This window comes from Mobula birostris, chromosome 1 (assembly GCF_030028105.1).
Source record: "Mobula birostris isolate sMobBir1 chromosome 1, sMobBir1.hap1, whole genome shotgun sequence".
NCBI classification, from domain to species: Eukaryota; Metazoa; Chordata; class Chondrichthyes; order Myliobatiformes; family Myliobatidae; genus Mobula; species Mobula birostris.
Genome location: NC_092370.1, coordinates 42,988,639 through 43,005,066, shown reverse-complemented (window position 1 = coordinate 43,005,066; position 16,428 = coordinate 42,988,639). Strand labels below are relative to the sequence as shown.

The following is a 16,428-nucleotide window of genomic DNA, read 5'->3' as shown; positions in this document are numbered from 1 at the left end:
CATCTTTACTTCTCCCTTGGGAGTTGCTTGACAACTTGGAATTGTTTCATTGCCGTACTGGTAACCGTGGATGAGCATCACATTCTAAAGGTAGTCTTTGCATGGCAGCCATAGAACAGCTGAAAAGAACTAGCCAATATGCCATGGAGAAGGTGAGGTAACAGAAGTGAAGGAAGGGGGAAGTTTGTATATCTGACTCATTTGTGCGACTAATTAACAGTTAATAATTTATTTGCATCTATTCACTATTAAAACATGTAAGTTTCTCCTTTATTCACTTTGATATCAGCAGTGGGAATTACTACCGCCAAGTAAACCAATTTAATATCTTGATTTTTGGACAGAGTGTTCCTTAGAATGTGCTAATACGTTGAATACAGTAGTGAATTCCTTTATCCACCTGCTTTTGCAGAGTTGGCCCTTAAGATATAGGAAATGATCTATATGTTCTACCTTTTCACTGACAGGCTTTATATTTAGGGAGTGGTGTTGAACAGCACGGGCAGTTTACCACCTAGGGCTCCTCTCTCATCCATTCTCACGACCTTAGCTTTGGATGAAAACTGTGGAGAGAAGAATTAACACTACCTCTGAGCAGATCAGGCAGCATCTGTGGAGAGGTACAGTGTTAACTCTGCTCTCCGCAGATACCGCCTACCTGAACGGCACAGAGTCTCCAGCATTCACTGTTTCCGTTTCATATTTCCAGTATCTGTGATGTTTCCCTTTGCTTTTTAACCTTTGTTTTGCAGACAGATGTTAGATTTTAAACATATGTGATTTTTATAAGGGTTATTCGCCCCAGCGCTTCAGTGAATGACTGGACAAGGCTTGGCAGGCTGGTGAGCCCGAGTGCCGACGTGTGCAGACTGGGAAGACGGCAAGACGGCAGTTCGATCGAGCGCCGCTGAGGGCGTTGTGAGCGACCGGCTGCCAGCCCGGCATTTCCGCTGCTGACGTCGACAGGAGCTGTTATTGTTGAGGCGGCGGCGGCGGCTCGAGTGCGCAGTCACCGCGGACACACGATGGCGTACGCTTACCTCTTCAAGTACATCATCATCGGGGATACAGGTGAGTGTCGAGTCCTGGGCTGGGGACCCGCAAAGCGACATGGCTCCCAGCAGGGTAGGTCTGCCTGTTTTCAGTACAATGGGAGGGCGGGGAAAAGGCACTAGTAGGCCTTAGACCGGGCCTCGGCTCCCAGCTGATTGCCAGCTCACCTAGCCTTGCGTCTGCCGCGGTCCTCCGGCCCGGCCTAGTTCTCGGGGCTGGGTGTGGTGGCGACAAGGGTTGTTGGGAAACGTTTCTCAGCTGTTTCCACTCATGTTTCCAAGTGCAGGCCCATGGTGGGAGGTGGGGGCCTCCCAGACTAGGAGACAGGAGGCTGTAGACCCAGACAGTTAAACCAAACTGGGCCTTTAGGACATGAGAAGGTGCCAACTTCCTCCACGCCTCGCATGGAGCCACGACTGAGTTGGTGCTCTTAGTTGACGCATTGTTTCATGGTAAAGAGGTGAAGCCGAATTGCAGTGAGAAAGCTCGTTGGGATAGCCACAACTGCATGCTAGGGAAGAGATTGTAAAAGTGAATGCATTTTGCGCCATTACTGCCAGAGGGCTGAATTTTCCATTTGGTAACATGTAACTGAATTCTTGTAATTCTGAAGTATGGGAATATTAGGTAAAATTAATGCACTACTTGTGGACAGACGTTTGACACCATGCTGATTTGTACTTTACATTTATGCTTGGTACTTCTGTGGAATCTGGGAAAACAGACTGGTATAATTTATTTAATTATGAGCTTATGATTGGTGAAGAAGGAGGGCGAGAGGTGACTTTGTAGAGGTATACAAGATACTGAGTGGCATATATCCAGTGGATAGCTAAAAGTTTTTTTTCCCTAGGAGAGGAATGGCTAATACAAGGGGGTGTGAGTTTAATATGATTGGGGAAATGGATAGGAGGAATGTAGAGGAATGTTCTCCTGGGGTAATGGGAGTAGATACGTTAGGGACATCTAGGTAACTCTTAGATAGGCATATGGATGATAGAAAAATGGGCTCTTTATAAATGAGGGAAGAATAAAGTTGATCATAGTATAGACTAAAAGGTTGACAATATTGTGGGCAGAAGGGTCTGTAATGTGCTGTGATGTTCTGTGTTCTAAAAACTAAAAGGCAAGGGAATCAAACTGATACGAATGATTTACAAAGTTTTTTCACTGTTGTATGCTTTTTCTTTTCTTCCCTCCCCCACCTGTAAAACAAAGCATGCAAGTTGTGTGTGCACAACAACTTTTCATATGATTTGTGCTAATAACCTGGATCTTCAGATATCAGCGGGATTAATTTAAAACGACACTTGCATCTCAAACAGCAAAAGTCTCAAAATAGTACCAAACCTTAACTGGTGAATTCTATTTTTCATAGTGATTTCAAAGATACTTTAAAAAAAATGCAAGCAGGTTTTGCCTCAGAGGAAGTTTTCAGTGACTAATGCAAAATTAAGTTACTTTGATGAAAATGATTTAGTTCTTGGAAGCCAGCAGAGATTTGTAGAAGGACAAGTCATGTTTAACTACTGTCACTGAATTTTTTTGAGTTAAGTGATGAGGATGCTATTATTGTATATAGAGAGTTTCAAAAGCTGTTTTTTAAATAAGTGGCTCATAATGGTATGTCAGCAAGGTTGAATTAAATAGGCAACAGCACCAGGAATAAAATGCTGACAATAACAATAAACTGTCTTTTGGTGAGCAGTTGATTTTTTTAGGCTGTAGGAAGGTAGATAATGATATTTTTCAACTATCAATTATTAATTAGATTGGGTGCACAGGATAAATTCGCATTTTGAAGACTGCATTTTGATGGTGCTATGAGAATAGTTTCACCATTCAAAGAAGGGTTTGGATTGAACACTTATGGAAGATAAACAAAAGTAAGATGGAGTAGGCGGAAAATAACAGGGCTACAACAAAAAAAAGAGTGGGGACTGAGTTGCTTTTGCAGAATACCAGCAAAGACTTGAAGGGTTGAATGCCTGCCTTGTTTGCTGTTACTCTTTATGGTTTTGTGTGCAGTGCATCAGTTCTGTTGAATGATACCAAGTTGCTTTTATATTTTGCTCTTCAAAAGAAATTGTGCGTAACATACTTTTGAAACTTTAAGTGGCATCTGTGGCTGTATTTTAAGGATCCGATATCCTCTCAAAAACAGATGAAAGAAAACTCAAGTATAGCCACATTTATCGTGGAATAATATTATTGTAAGATTTTAGAAAATTTATGATGTGGTTAAACATAATGGAATAGGTTGCACAGATTAAGCCAGTATTGTCAATATTAGTAGATTGTTTATAGTGATGGAGATATTTAATATTGTTGAGTGGTTTTACAGATTGTTACTGCATATAGAGTACCTGAAGAACAAAGTGACTATTTTGTTTGGCTAATGTAAGTAGCATAAGCAACCAAAATTGATGAGTAGAGATTCAGATCAGATATGAAAATGACTAGGCTGAACATTCTAGTGGACTGGTCCTTCCTTCAGCTTCGTAAAAACAACAACAACTATGGAGTATTGTGTGAAAAATCTCATTGCTGAATGAACACACAATGATTTTGGTCTCATTAGCAAAAAAAAAAAGCAGATGGTATACCCAGGCCTTCATAGCCTTTAGTCATGTTGGGGGGAAAAGAAATTTGACATGGACTATATGGGTAGTACAGCTCTAGTTAGATGAGGCTTGCAGAGAAATGCAGTGCATTAATGCTTTATTTGTAATTACTTTGGTGTTCTTAAAGCAACTTTAATCTATAAATGAACATGAAAATATGGAATTTTAATCACCTTCAGTCAGTATTTTCTTTATCAAAATTCAAAGTGTGTTTGTGTAAATTGTTCCCTGCTGCCACTGAGGCACTCCTAGTAATTTGTTTTCCAAGCCCCAGTGAGATGGGATTGGTTGATTCATACCAGTGCAATCTGCAACTATCATTGGCATTCATATGCAGTTGAAACACATCTTGTACCTTGAAGTCTTAAGTTTGAATTTTATGTAATTGCATGTAAGCATATTTATGGACACTACTGGAAAAATTGATGTCTAAGGCAGACCTTGGATTTTAGCGATAATGTGGTTTAACTAAGAAATTGCTGCAATTTGACTGCGAGGTAGTTTTCTCATTGGTTTAATTCAATGAATTTAATTATTAAAAATGAACGTATTTTGAGGACAAAACAATTAGTCATGCTCAGTACAAATGGCAATAGGGCGATCGTAGTATCAGTGAATAAGACTAATTGATTAGACAACAATATACTCTTTCAGAATCATAAATTTGAATAAACAAGCTCCTAATTGAACAGCATAATTATTTAAATTCAAACTCATTGGATAAATCGCAGCAATAACATGTACTCACTAACGCAGTATTTGAGTAGCACAATGGGAAATGTAGGAGAGCAGCTGCCTCAGCTCCAGTGACTGGGGTTTGATCCTTGACCTGTCTATGTGGAGTTCACACATTCTTCCTGTGACTCTGTTCCAGTTTCCTTCCATGTGCAGGTGGTAGATTAATCAGCCCCTGTAAAATGCCCCTTGTGTAGTTGAGTGGTAGAATTTGAGTGTGTTGATAAGAATATGATGAATAAAATGGGATCAGTTTAGGATGAACATAGATGGTGCTTATTGGCCAGTGCAGACTTGCTGAGCTGAAGGACTTACTCTGCTCAGTTTTGCGTGACTATCTGACACGAATGATTAGATTTTTCTCTAAACAAATAACATTTCCAGCTTTAGTACCATTGGTCTTATTTTGTCATTGGCTTTGGAGATGAAATACCTATTTTGCTTGTAGTGCAAATAGAAGGTTTAATGCTATTCCTGAGGAGTAATCCAGGCTGAAATGATAGCACTTGGCTGAGAAATTGCTCTTTATCAGATATGTTAGTGTTAGACAATCACCATCACTAGTTATTTCCCCATCATTAGTATCACTAAAATATATCAGTTAATCAATGTGTCACAGCTCTGTGTGGGAGCTACTCATGCGTAAATCACTCACTGTTCAACTTTGTATCAGGAACTTAAGTTTTAGCCACTCCATTGGCTGTGCATACTTCGGGGTTTACAGGTGGTGTTTTTGTATAAACGCAGTATTTAGTTGAATTACTAAATTCCCTTTAATTCCAAAAGTTTTGCTACCAATCTTTCCTTACCCAACCATAGCATGGTTTATAATTACCTGAGGTAAACTTCTGGCAGTGTCTAAATATGGAAGCTAGAGCTGACCTTTCCTGACAACAGCAACCAGGAAATTCTGGTGTAATGAAGAATTTAAATGCTTTGAGTTGTGGACTAACCAAAGTTTTCAAGTAGTGTTGGCTTCTGCCAATTGAAGGTTTGCTACTTTCCATTGTCTTCCTTCTATTAGTTTGGTGTTAGGACACATTGGTGCAATTTATGAGCCAGTCTCTTTAAAAATTGATGCCTATACTGATGTAGTTTTAGTTTTGAGTACTGTCTTACAATATTGGATTAATCAAATTATGACACTAGTTTTGGGTTGGTGTCTAAATCAGATGGTTGGATGTCATTCCTAACTTCGGATTGATCATGATTGACATTTGCAGTGCACCTTTGAATGTTTACTTCACCGTTAGTGGTGCCATGTTTTGGAGATGTTGCAGAGATCTTACAGCTCCAGCTTCTCCCTCCCTCCCTCCTCCCCCCATGGTAAATCTTGCTTTGATTGGTTGTTACGTTGCAGTAGTAGCACTTCAGAAGTAGTTTCTTGACTCTAAATGCTTGGTCCTGGAGATGGAAATGGTTTTTACAAATTTAAGTTAGTTAAGTTAGCATTCTGTTGATACTCAACCACTATTACATAGTTTTGTACTTGTAAGATCCAAAGGTGGCAGAATGATTGGCAGCTCTGGACTTCTGTGATTTAGAACAGCAGGGATCTAACTTAAGTTTTTAATGAAATTAGTTGAAGCTTTTGAAGAAGACTATAATGTTGATATGACAAATACTTTTGCCAGTACTCTGACCACTTGTTGTTGGTGTTCGTTCCAGTGGCATGTTAGAACTACCTTTGCACCAGTTTCAACAATATAGTGTGAACAATCCTGCAGCATTTTCGATAATTTTATGGCATGTGCTTCTGATGGATTTACTCCTATAGCAGCGTTAGGGAATTCAAGGATCTCGAATCAGTAATGAACGAAAGGTATCCATATCAGAGTGGTGTTGGATTTGGGAGGGGAGTTTGCAAGCAAACTCTTGAATACTTATTATTGGTGTAAGTGCTTTTGGAGCAGCCAAAGCAAGTGTTTTTTTTCTGAAGAGAGAGACATGTTGTAGCTACAGTTCACAATGGTGGAAGGAATGAATATTTAGGGTGTTGATTTAGTAGGAGGCTGTACTTTGGGTAGGTGATGCTGGCATTACATTTACCCAAGAAAGTGGAAATAAATTGCACTCCTAACTTGTGCTTCAAATCATTGAGGAAGAACAGCAGAATTCTTACACCATAATCAAATTATGTTGGAGGCTATTATTCTCATTTTGTTTCTTGTATTTGACTCTTTCTGTGGCTGCAATGTAGTATATATTAGATTGGCCCTGATAAAATTTGTACCAGGCTGTTTTTATTTGACAGACTGGCCTGAATGACATTTTAATTTTTAGGTATCTGCTGCTCCTGGCATGCACATTGGTACTTATTGAAATATTTTTTTTTATCCCTTGCCTTAATTGCATTAAGTGGGGGATATTGCAGGCCACTGATGCAGATTATGTTGGCATAGAATTCTGCCTCATGATTATTCAAGTTTTGAGCTACCAGATATGTTCAGAGTCTATTTGGTTTCTCGTTTTGGTGGCACCGCACAACAATGTGTGAAAATTGGGAGGGGCAGTATGTTGTGGTTTTTTAGACTTGCATTCCCAATGCAATATTTCTGTTCAACCAAACCACTCTTGGTTCTGTATTCTGGAGAACCTGTTTTGTCCCTTTCTGTGCTGTGGTGGCTTCCAGATATTGCTCAACATGGTACTGATTCATCAGTTAACAGGATGGGTGATCAGGTGATCTTTCTGCACGTGTTGTACATGAGGCTTCATGCACTGATATGACCTGCAAATATACCTCAGTAAAATCAACATAGTTTTTGCAATTTTAGGGAAGTTAACTAGTATTTTTTGACAGACCAAGTGGATCTTTTTCATTAACTTTATTTACCAAATGACAAAAGTTGTTGTAGTTAAAATTAGTTCATCTTCAGGCTTGCTTAGATATTGTATTTCAAAACAGAAATTTAAAAACATACTCAAATTATTCTGCTATATCATGTGATTGATAAACATTGTGCCGCCTTTAAATTAAAACAAAAATACGACTTTAATGCTACATTGTTCCAAAGTAAAAAAAAATTATTCCATTAATGGGTGTATTTTTTTTGTTGAAACCTCCTTTGTTTAATTATGATGCCTTTTTCTTACAAGGGAATGGAAATATTTTAGATATGCATGCACTAGAAATTTTATAGCTTTGTCATGTATTACAAGTGGGAGGTTTTGCTCTTTTACAAAGACAGTGGGAGGAGATGAGAAAAGTGAAATGATTTCATTATAAAGTTGTCCCACATACTTAATCTCTATGGTATTGTTGCATCTTGAGAATAATTCATGTACCTGAGGCTATTTAACTGAAATTTTCATGTGTATGAGGTTATCATGCTTATGTTGCAGTCAGTTAAAATTTTGAAGAGTTACTGCTAGGAAGGTAAAATCATTGAAGGTGTCAAGTTTGTTCACTGACTTGTGTATGTAATAGTCTGCTGAAGAAGAAAGCCCTTAATTCTGAGTGGAGTTATCGGGACGCTGTCATGACGGCATTTTTTTTTAAGCAGGCTTTCTTATTTTTACGAGGCTGAGTTGCTAGGTCGGCGCTCAACCTAGCATGGATGGAGAGCGTGCGAGGGAGCCATCTGGATTCGAACTCAGGACCCTTCTTTCCGAAATCCGGTGCTGATGCCACTACGCCACCAGCCGTCTTAATAGCCTATTGCTGTATGGCTAATTTATCACAGCCAGTCTTCTGATGTTGGCTGATCAACTCTCAAACTTCATTTCAGTCTCTACCTGCATTGAATAATTCAGTATTGATTCTGAAGGATAAGTAATTAAGCTGAAAATGGGTGTTTGTTACCTGTTGTAAGATTTTACATGTAGAGCATCCAAATCTGAAGAAATTCTTGCGTAAAATCCAGTAGTGCCCAGGTATAGTGGTGCTAGGAAGTTTATGAACCCTGTAGAATTTTCTCTATTTCTGCATAACTGTGATCTAAAGTGTGATCAGATCTTCATGCAAGTATTAAAACTAGTTAGAGAACCCAATTAAATAAATAACACAAAAATATTATACTTGCTCATTTATTTATTGAGAAAAATCATCCAATATTACATGTATTTGTTGAAAAAAGTATGTGAACCTCTGGGGTATGCCTTCTACAAAAGCTATTTGGAGTCAGGTATTCCAATCAATGAGATGAGATTGGTTGTAGAAGTGCCCTGCCCTATATATATAAAAAAAGAGAGACACAAAGTCAAGTTATTGACAGAGCCTGCTCTTCTCAGGAAAAATCTGTTTATGTGCACCATACCTTGATCAAAACAATTTTCAGAGGACCCTAGAAGAAGAATTGTAGAGCTGCATGAAGCTGGAAAAGACAACAGAGGCCTTTCTAAAGACGTGAGTGTTCATCAGATTACAGTAATGGAAGATGTCTACAAATGGAGAAAACTCAGTACTGTTGCTACTCTTTCTAGGAGTGGGTATCCTGTAAAGATCACACCAAGAGTGCGACGTGTGATGCTGTAGGAGTTGAAAAAGAACCTGAGGGTAACAGCAAAAGACCTGTAGAAATCTCTAAAACCTACCAAGGTTCCTGTTCATGTCTACTATAAGAAAAACACTGAACAAGAATGGTGTTCATGGAAGGACACCACTTCTCTCCAAAAAAAAATTGCTGCACATCTCAAGTTTGCAAAAGACCACCTGGATGTTCTATAACTTTTCTGGGACAATATTCTATGAACAAATAAGACAGAAGTTGGACTTTCTAGTAGAAATGCATATTGCTATGTTTGAAGGAAAATTGGCACTGCATACCAACACCAAAACTTCATCCCAACTGTGAAGCATGGTGGAAGGAGCATCATGGTTTGGGGCTACTTTGTAGTTTCAGAGCCTGGACAGCTTGCAATCATTGAGTGAACAATGAATTCAACATTTTACAGGAAAATGTCAGGGTAGCAGTCCATCACCTGGGGCTTAATAGAATTTGGATGATGCAACAAGACAATGATCTGAAAAACAAGAGAATGGTCTAAAAAGAAGAAAACTTGTGTTTTGGAATCAAAGTCTTGACCTTAATCCTATAGGAATGTCATGGAGGGACCTGAAGCAAGCAGTCCATACAAAGAAGCCCAGTAGCATTCCAGAGTTGAAGCAGTTTTGTAAGGAGGAATGGCTTAAAATTCCTTCAAGCCAATGTACAGGACTGATAAACAGTTGCTAGAAATGTTTGGCTGAAGTTATTACTGTACAAGGGGGTCACACCAGTTACTAAAAGCAAAGGTTCACATACTGTTTCCAACAAATACATATAATAATGTACCAACTTACTCAAATAAATCAACAAGTATAATAATTTTTTTCTCTGTTACTTATTTAATTGGGTTCTCTATCTAGTTTTAGGACTTGCGTGAAGATCTGATCATATTTTAAGTCATTTATGCAGAAATAGAAAATTCTAGAGTTCACAAACTTTCTAGTACCACTGTCTATTATCTAAGCAATTTTGCTGTAGTAAGAAATTTTTTTTTTAGGCTTTGTGTATTGAGTTTTGCTGGACATGATTCTTTTCCAAGTCAAATTGTTGCACTGCCAGTGAAAACCATTAGAACCTTTTTTTACCATACAGACCAAGAGATAAGGGACAAAATTTGGGTCACAGTTGAGGGCTAGATGACAGGAAAATTCATGTCCAGCACTGCACTAAGCTGCCATCCTCTTGGTAACATGATCAATTTACTCCGGTGTATAATTGCAGGGTTTCTTGTTTTGAGCTGTTCATTGTACACCCAAATATAATACTACGTGTCATAGGTTGTTAAAAAAAAATATTTTGTGTAAGATGTAATATTTTAATTAACTAACTATCTTGGCTCCGAAGTTGCAGAGATTTGCAGGAAATCTACAGAAGATGGAATAATAATGATTTGATTTAAAGTTAACATACAAGAAATTATCATCTTTTAGGTAGTGTTTACAAAACCTCAGTGAGTTAGAGTCATGTTATAAATTTTATTTAGTACACGTCAGTTGAAGGTATTTAAAACTGATGTTAATGGCCTCCCCAACATAATGTCTGCTATGTGAACAAGGCACTGATCCAAATAGCAGACATGTTTGAAAAAATTTAAGGCATCCCCACTTTGTTTTGGAGTGGAGACTACATACACTACATCTGTAGTATATGGCATGCATGCTCCGCTGATGATGTATGGTTGACAGAACTGACTGGCTACATCTTTGCAGCTGAAAGCGATTGATGCAACTGGATTAGAGAGGTAGCAATTGGATATGAGCTTTAGTATTCTAGAATTATTACCCAAGCTTGTGTTTTACTGGTTGAGAGAAGTTTGTCTTATTTGGCATGGGCGTACTCAATTATCTGGCTTCTATTGAGAAATTTTTAACTATTTTAAATGAAGTGACTATCTCAAATTGCCTGCAAAATTATCTGAACCCTGAAATTTGGCCTGATTAAGATTTTGAGACCATGATCATTTATTGCAGAAATGAATAAAACTTTAATAAAATTTCTTTCCATTCAACATTTGAGTTTTTAAGAACATTAAAATAACAGGAGTCGGCTATATAATCCTTTAAGGCTGCTTCACCATTGAAAGTCATGACTAATGTTCCATCTGAGCATTGCTTTCCAGCACTATCTTCATTTGCCTTGGTTCCCTTAATGCATTGAAATCCATCTGTGCTTTGCATAACTTCCAAAGCTGCCAAGGTCAGAAAATATCCAAAGGTCTTTCATCCTCTTGCATGCATCATACACTGGGGTGCTCTTTTCAGTTATCTGATGAGGTAACCGTAGCTTTTGGCCAGGAGCCGATGTCATCAGGTGGTGCCCAGCCTCCTTCATAGAATGTTTTGACCCTTAACCATGATGCTGTCCAGTTGGTGGGTCGACAGTGGTGGCCAAGTCACTGCCCATCTGCTCCTGACTTGCAGCTCAACTCCCCTCGCCTGCTCCATATAACACCATAAGACCTAGGAGTAGAATTATGCCATTTAGGCCATCGGGGCTGCTCCACTGTTCAATCATGGCTGATCCTTTTTTTTTAATTCAGCAGGAGGCTCTTTCTGCTTCCTTCCCTATCCTGCAAACTGCTTGGTTCTTGCTCCTTTCATCAAGGTCCAGTGCAGAGAGCAACCTCCATGCCGCAACCTTGCCAGGAACACTCTGCAGCCAGTCTCCATGGGGAATAGACACATCTGCCATCTGTTGTCTCTGCACTCCTGGACTAAGATCTGGTACTTCAGGGCCCTCCTCTCGTGAGCTTACTCGCATCCTTCCTCCTATGGTATTGTGAGCTCCACCAGGATGATTTTCTTGTCTTTAGTGGACCACAGTACGATGTCTGGTCGAAGTGTGGCTTACACCACTTCCAGGAAGTGCAGTTTTTTTCCCTACATCAACCCTTATCTTCTATGATTTGGCAGTTTGCAGCAGATTGGATTTGGGCCTCTTTGATATGACTGGCTTGGCCCTCTCATTGATGAAGATGACCCCCCTGGTTGGCCCTCTGCCAGCTGGTCTCTTTTTACACCTCTCCCACTCCAGAATGTCAGCAAGGGACACCAAGACCTTGTAGTGCCACCAACACCGTCCTTGTGTTAAAGCTGTTTTGCATCCTGACAGTATGTGTACCAGTGAACCCTGCTGACCGCAAAGCTTGCACTTAGGGTCCTCCCTCACCCTCCATGTGTGCAGCTATGGTGTTGTAGGGAGAGTGTCATACACAGACCACAGGAGGAGGGAAATGTGGAAGGGCTGCAGTCTCCAAAGCTCTGCACAAGTGATCTGTGCTTGGGAAGATCCCATTTCATCCAGACTGCCTTTTGATACCCACCTTTCATCCTCGCGGCTCCTTACCCCTGCCTTGACCATGTCATGCCTATCCTTTGCACTTGCACTCCCCCATCATTGGAAGTATACAGAGCTGAGTCCTTGCCGTCCCAGGCATGGGTTGGCATGATGTATCTCAATTGCAGGGAGCTCACTGCCTGATCCATGGCCGAGTTGACGGCCCATTTTTGGCACAATCTTGTGACTCCTGTTTGGTTTATTAGATTGTCATTGGAGCCCTCAGTGTTAACACAATTCTATAATCTATCACCTTGAACTCCTCCACTGCTGATGACAATGGGAGCTGTAGCTGGCCTGATCTTATGTGGAGCCCCACTGAATAAAAACTTGGTGGGGGTGGTCCTAGCCAGCTTCGCAGGTCCTTGTTGACTTTCCTCTCGATGGCTTGTATAGTGGTCATAGGGAACTTGTACACCATGGAAAGCCACAGCAACCATGGTAATAGACTGCGTTGGTACAACTAAGTTTTAAGTTTACCAGGGGGTCTGGTTTTGTCTATCTTCTTCAGTCACTCTTCAGTCTGCTTTACTGGCTTCTACTCTATGGATGGAATGACTTCTACCTGTACTTGCTAATAACCATGCTCTTTTTAATTACCATGCATCTGGACTTCCTGGCCTTGAAGGTCATCCTAGCCCAGATAGCTAAGTTGTCCATTGTTTCCAGTACCCATCTTGCTTGGACATGGGTTACAATAGTTACTGTGATGTCATCCATGAATCTCTTGTAGGTTGTCAGATCCCAGGCTCCAGCACTGGGCTGTGGGTTACGTCTGATGCTGCTGATATGAGGATATTCATACCCATGACAAGCAAGGTGGGGGAGATGGTACAGCCGGTTGGAATCCTTTTTTGGAGGTCTTACCATCTGGTTGTAAAGTGGGCTGAAGTGAAGCATAACTTGAATCCTCCAGGGTAGCGGGTGATAATGTCTCTCATTACTGGTGGCATAGGGTAATGGTCCAGGCTGACCTGGATGAGGACATATGGAATTGATCCATAGGCGTTGGCTAGATTTAACCAGATGACTGTTAGATTGCCTTTCTTCTGCGTAGCCTCGCAGATCAATTGACTGATTATTGAAGTGTGTTCAAGGCACCCAGAAAAACCCAGGATGCTACCTTTCTGGATGGATCTGTTGATACAGTGGTTCTCCATTAAGTAAAAGATCAGTCTTGCAAGCTCTGAGAAGAGTATCTTGCATTCTATGCAAAGGAGGGAGATTGTCCTAAACTGGGCGATTGTGAAGGAATCTTCTTCTTTGGGACAAAGCATCCTTCAGCCATTTTCTAGCTTGGTGGGATAGAGTCCAAATCTTCCACAACCTCTGGAGGAGTTTTGGGCATTTCATATATCTTGTGGCGTATACCACTTGGTCCTGGGTTAGCAGGTGACTCTGCTCTCGATGATATCCTGGACCTTCTGCCACTTTCAGCTCAAGTTGCTAGGATTCTTGGTTGGGGGACTTTTGGACTTTGGAAGGAAAAATGGAAAATCAGGTTATTATTTAAATGGTAAAAGATTGCAACATATTGCTGTGCGGAAGGACTTGGGAGTGCTTGTGCATGAATCATAAAAGGTTGGTTTGCAGGTGCAGCAGGCTTTCAAGAAGGCACATGGAATGTTGATTTTCACTGCTAGAGGGATTGAATTTAAGAGCCGGGAGGTTATGCTGCAACTGTATAGGTTACTGTTGAGGCTGCATCTGGAGTACTGTGTGCAGTTCTGGTCTCTTTACTGAGGAAGGATGTACTGGCTTTGGAGGCGATGCAGAGGAGGTTCACCAGGTTGATTCCAGAGATGGGAGGGTAGACTACAAGGAGAGATTGAGTCGCCTGGGACTGTACTCACTGGAATTCAGAAGGATGAGAGGAGGTTTTGTAGAAACATAAAAATTATGAAAGGGATAGATAAGATCGAGGCAGGAAAGTTGTTTCCACTGGTAGGAGACATAGCCTCAAAATTTGGGGGGCTGGGGCATATATTTAGGACTGAGATGAGGAGGTACTACTTTTCCCAAATAGTAGTGAATCTGTGAAATTCTATGCCTAATGAAGCAGTGGAGGCTACCTCATAAATGTACTTAAGACAAAGTTGGATAGATTTTTGCATAGTAGAGGAATTAAAGATGATGGGGAAAAGGCAGGGTAGTTGGAGATGAGTGCATGGTCAGATCAGCCATGATTGAATGGTGGAGCAGGCTCGATGGGCCAGATGGCCGACTCCTGCTCCTATATCTTGTGTTCTTAATTCTAGCCCGTGACTCCTGCGGGGATCGCCGTGTGATTCCTACTGAAATTCTTCCACCTCTTGCTTTGAGCTGGTTAGGGTGCAAGATTTTTGCTGGCTGAGAGGAGCTCTGGTGAACCTGAATTGGTTTTTAACAAACTGCGCTCTCCTTCTCTCTTTCTCCCTCCTTCACTTTTGCAGCTGCTCCAGCCTCCTGAACTTGTGCAGCTGTTCCCAGAGTTTGCTGGTTAGATCTTTGACACCTTTTTCATCAGGTGAACTGTTTTTGAATTGTTTGTTCAGGGCCTTTATCTTGCTTCTCAGGTGGCGAATCTCCTTTCCCTTCTGTTTGGTGCAATAATGATTTAAGCTTCCCTTTCTTCAGTGGACCAAATTGTTCTTTAGCAAAGTTGAATACAATGGCTGTGAGTGAGTCGATTGTCCTGTTGACAGGTCTTGCCAATCTAGGTTCCAAGATGCAATCCAGGTCATCATTGAACTGCTTCCAAGATACAGTGTCTGATGATATAGGCCATCTGATCCCCTCTTTCCTTGATGAATGGATCAGGGTGTCATTTGGTCTCTTTGGCACTGGGGCTGCTCAGGTGTGGAGAGATCTTCATCTCTGTGGAGTACTTCCTGGCTGGAGTTCTCTATTGCCTCACCAGATATTGAGTCTTTGAGTCGCCCTTGTTCCACAACTGGACCTGCTTTGGTGTTTCTTGAGGCCTTTGTTTTTGATGTTTTTGCAGATTTTGCTGCAATACACTTTGCAATGAATGCCTCCCCAGTCAGTGTTGTTTGCTTGAGCCTTGTGCCATCTCATTACTGTATTTCTAGTCCTGGCCCCATTGCTGTTATATCTGTCCTATTGAGTCTTAACCCTACCCCTCCCCCCCCCCCCCCCGAGGCTCTGGGGTTATTGCCTATTTAGTTTATCCGTAACTTGTATGGTGCCCTCTTGTGAGTGCTGCACACAAGGTTGCTAGTCTTCTGTGCCTGTGCCCATGCCAGTCTTTCCTGGAAGTCACTGGCGAACTAGATGTTGCTTGCATCATACACCGAGGTGCTCCCTTCATTTACCTGATGAGGTAGTCTTTGACCAGGAGCAGATGTCATCAGGTGGTGCCCAACCTTCATGGAGTGTTTCGACCCTTAACTGAAATTTCTTTTCAAAGGTTTCAAAGGTACACTTAATGTCAGAGAAATGTATACAATATACATCCTGAAGTAGTAGTTCTTCACAACCATCCACGAAAACAGGAGTGCCCCAAAAAATGAATGACAGTTAAATGTCAGAACCCCAAAGCCCCTCCCAGCTCCCCCTCCCATGCTTAGGCAGCAGCAAAGCAATGATCTCCTCCCCCCCCCCCCCCACACCGAGCACTCAGGCGTGCAGCAAAGTATCGATAAAGACACAGACTTGTACCTCAAAGACTACTCATTTACCCGGTAATTCGACATACCATAGGCACGCTCTGTCTCTCCCCCTAATAAGGGAGAAAGAGGTGTCTCTGTTCCCCAGCGAGAGGGAAGACATAACAAACAACTCACTGATCTACGATGTTAAAAGTCCATTGTGTCGCTTTTTCTGCGCTCCCTGCCCAAAGAACTCTGGTCTCTGGGTGCGCAGCCAGCTTGCTGCTTTCGATCTTTGTCACCCATGACAGACTGATTTCCGCGGAGACAATGATCTTGAGTCCTCCCACTTCCAGAGCTACGAAATCCCAGAACCCTGAAGGCGTGCTGGTCTTATAGGCCGCGTCCTTGGCATATTGAATAGCGGCCAGTCGTGAGACTCTGAGAGCAGGTCCCACTCCTGCAAAGAACCAAAGTCAGCATGTAACTCCAGGTCATGGTCTTCAAAAAAACCTTGAAGGGGAAAAATGGAGATATTAAAGATAGAAATAGAGCCGTTTCCAAAGATGCAAGCAAAGGAATTGCCATTGGGTGCCATCA

The 16,428-nt window shown here is 41.3% G+C and overlaps 1 protein-coding gene across 1 annotated transcript in view; it reads left to right on the top strand.

The window, feature by feature from the left end:
- The first annotated feature begins 940 nt into the window (after positions 1-940).
- Positions 941-16,428, top strand: part of rab2a (RAB2A, member RAS oncogene family) — a 69,911-nt gene continuing 54,423 nt past the window's right edge. Inside the window, exon 1 of the mRNA XM_072254640.1 lies at positions 941-1,071. Coding sequence (XP_072110741.1) covers positions 1,026-1,071 — 46 coding nt within the window. The 5' untranslated portion in view covers positions 941-1,025. The remainder of the gene's footprint in view (positions 1,072-16,428) is intronic.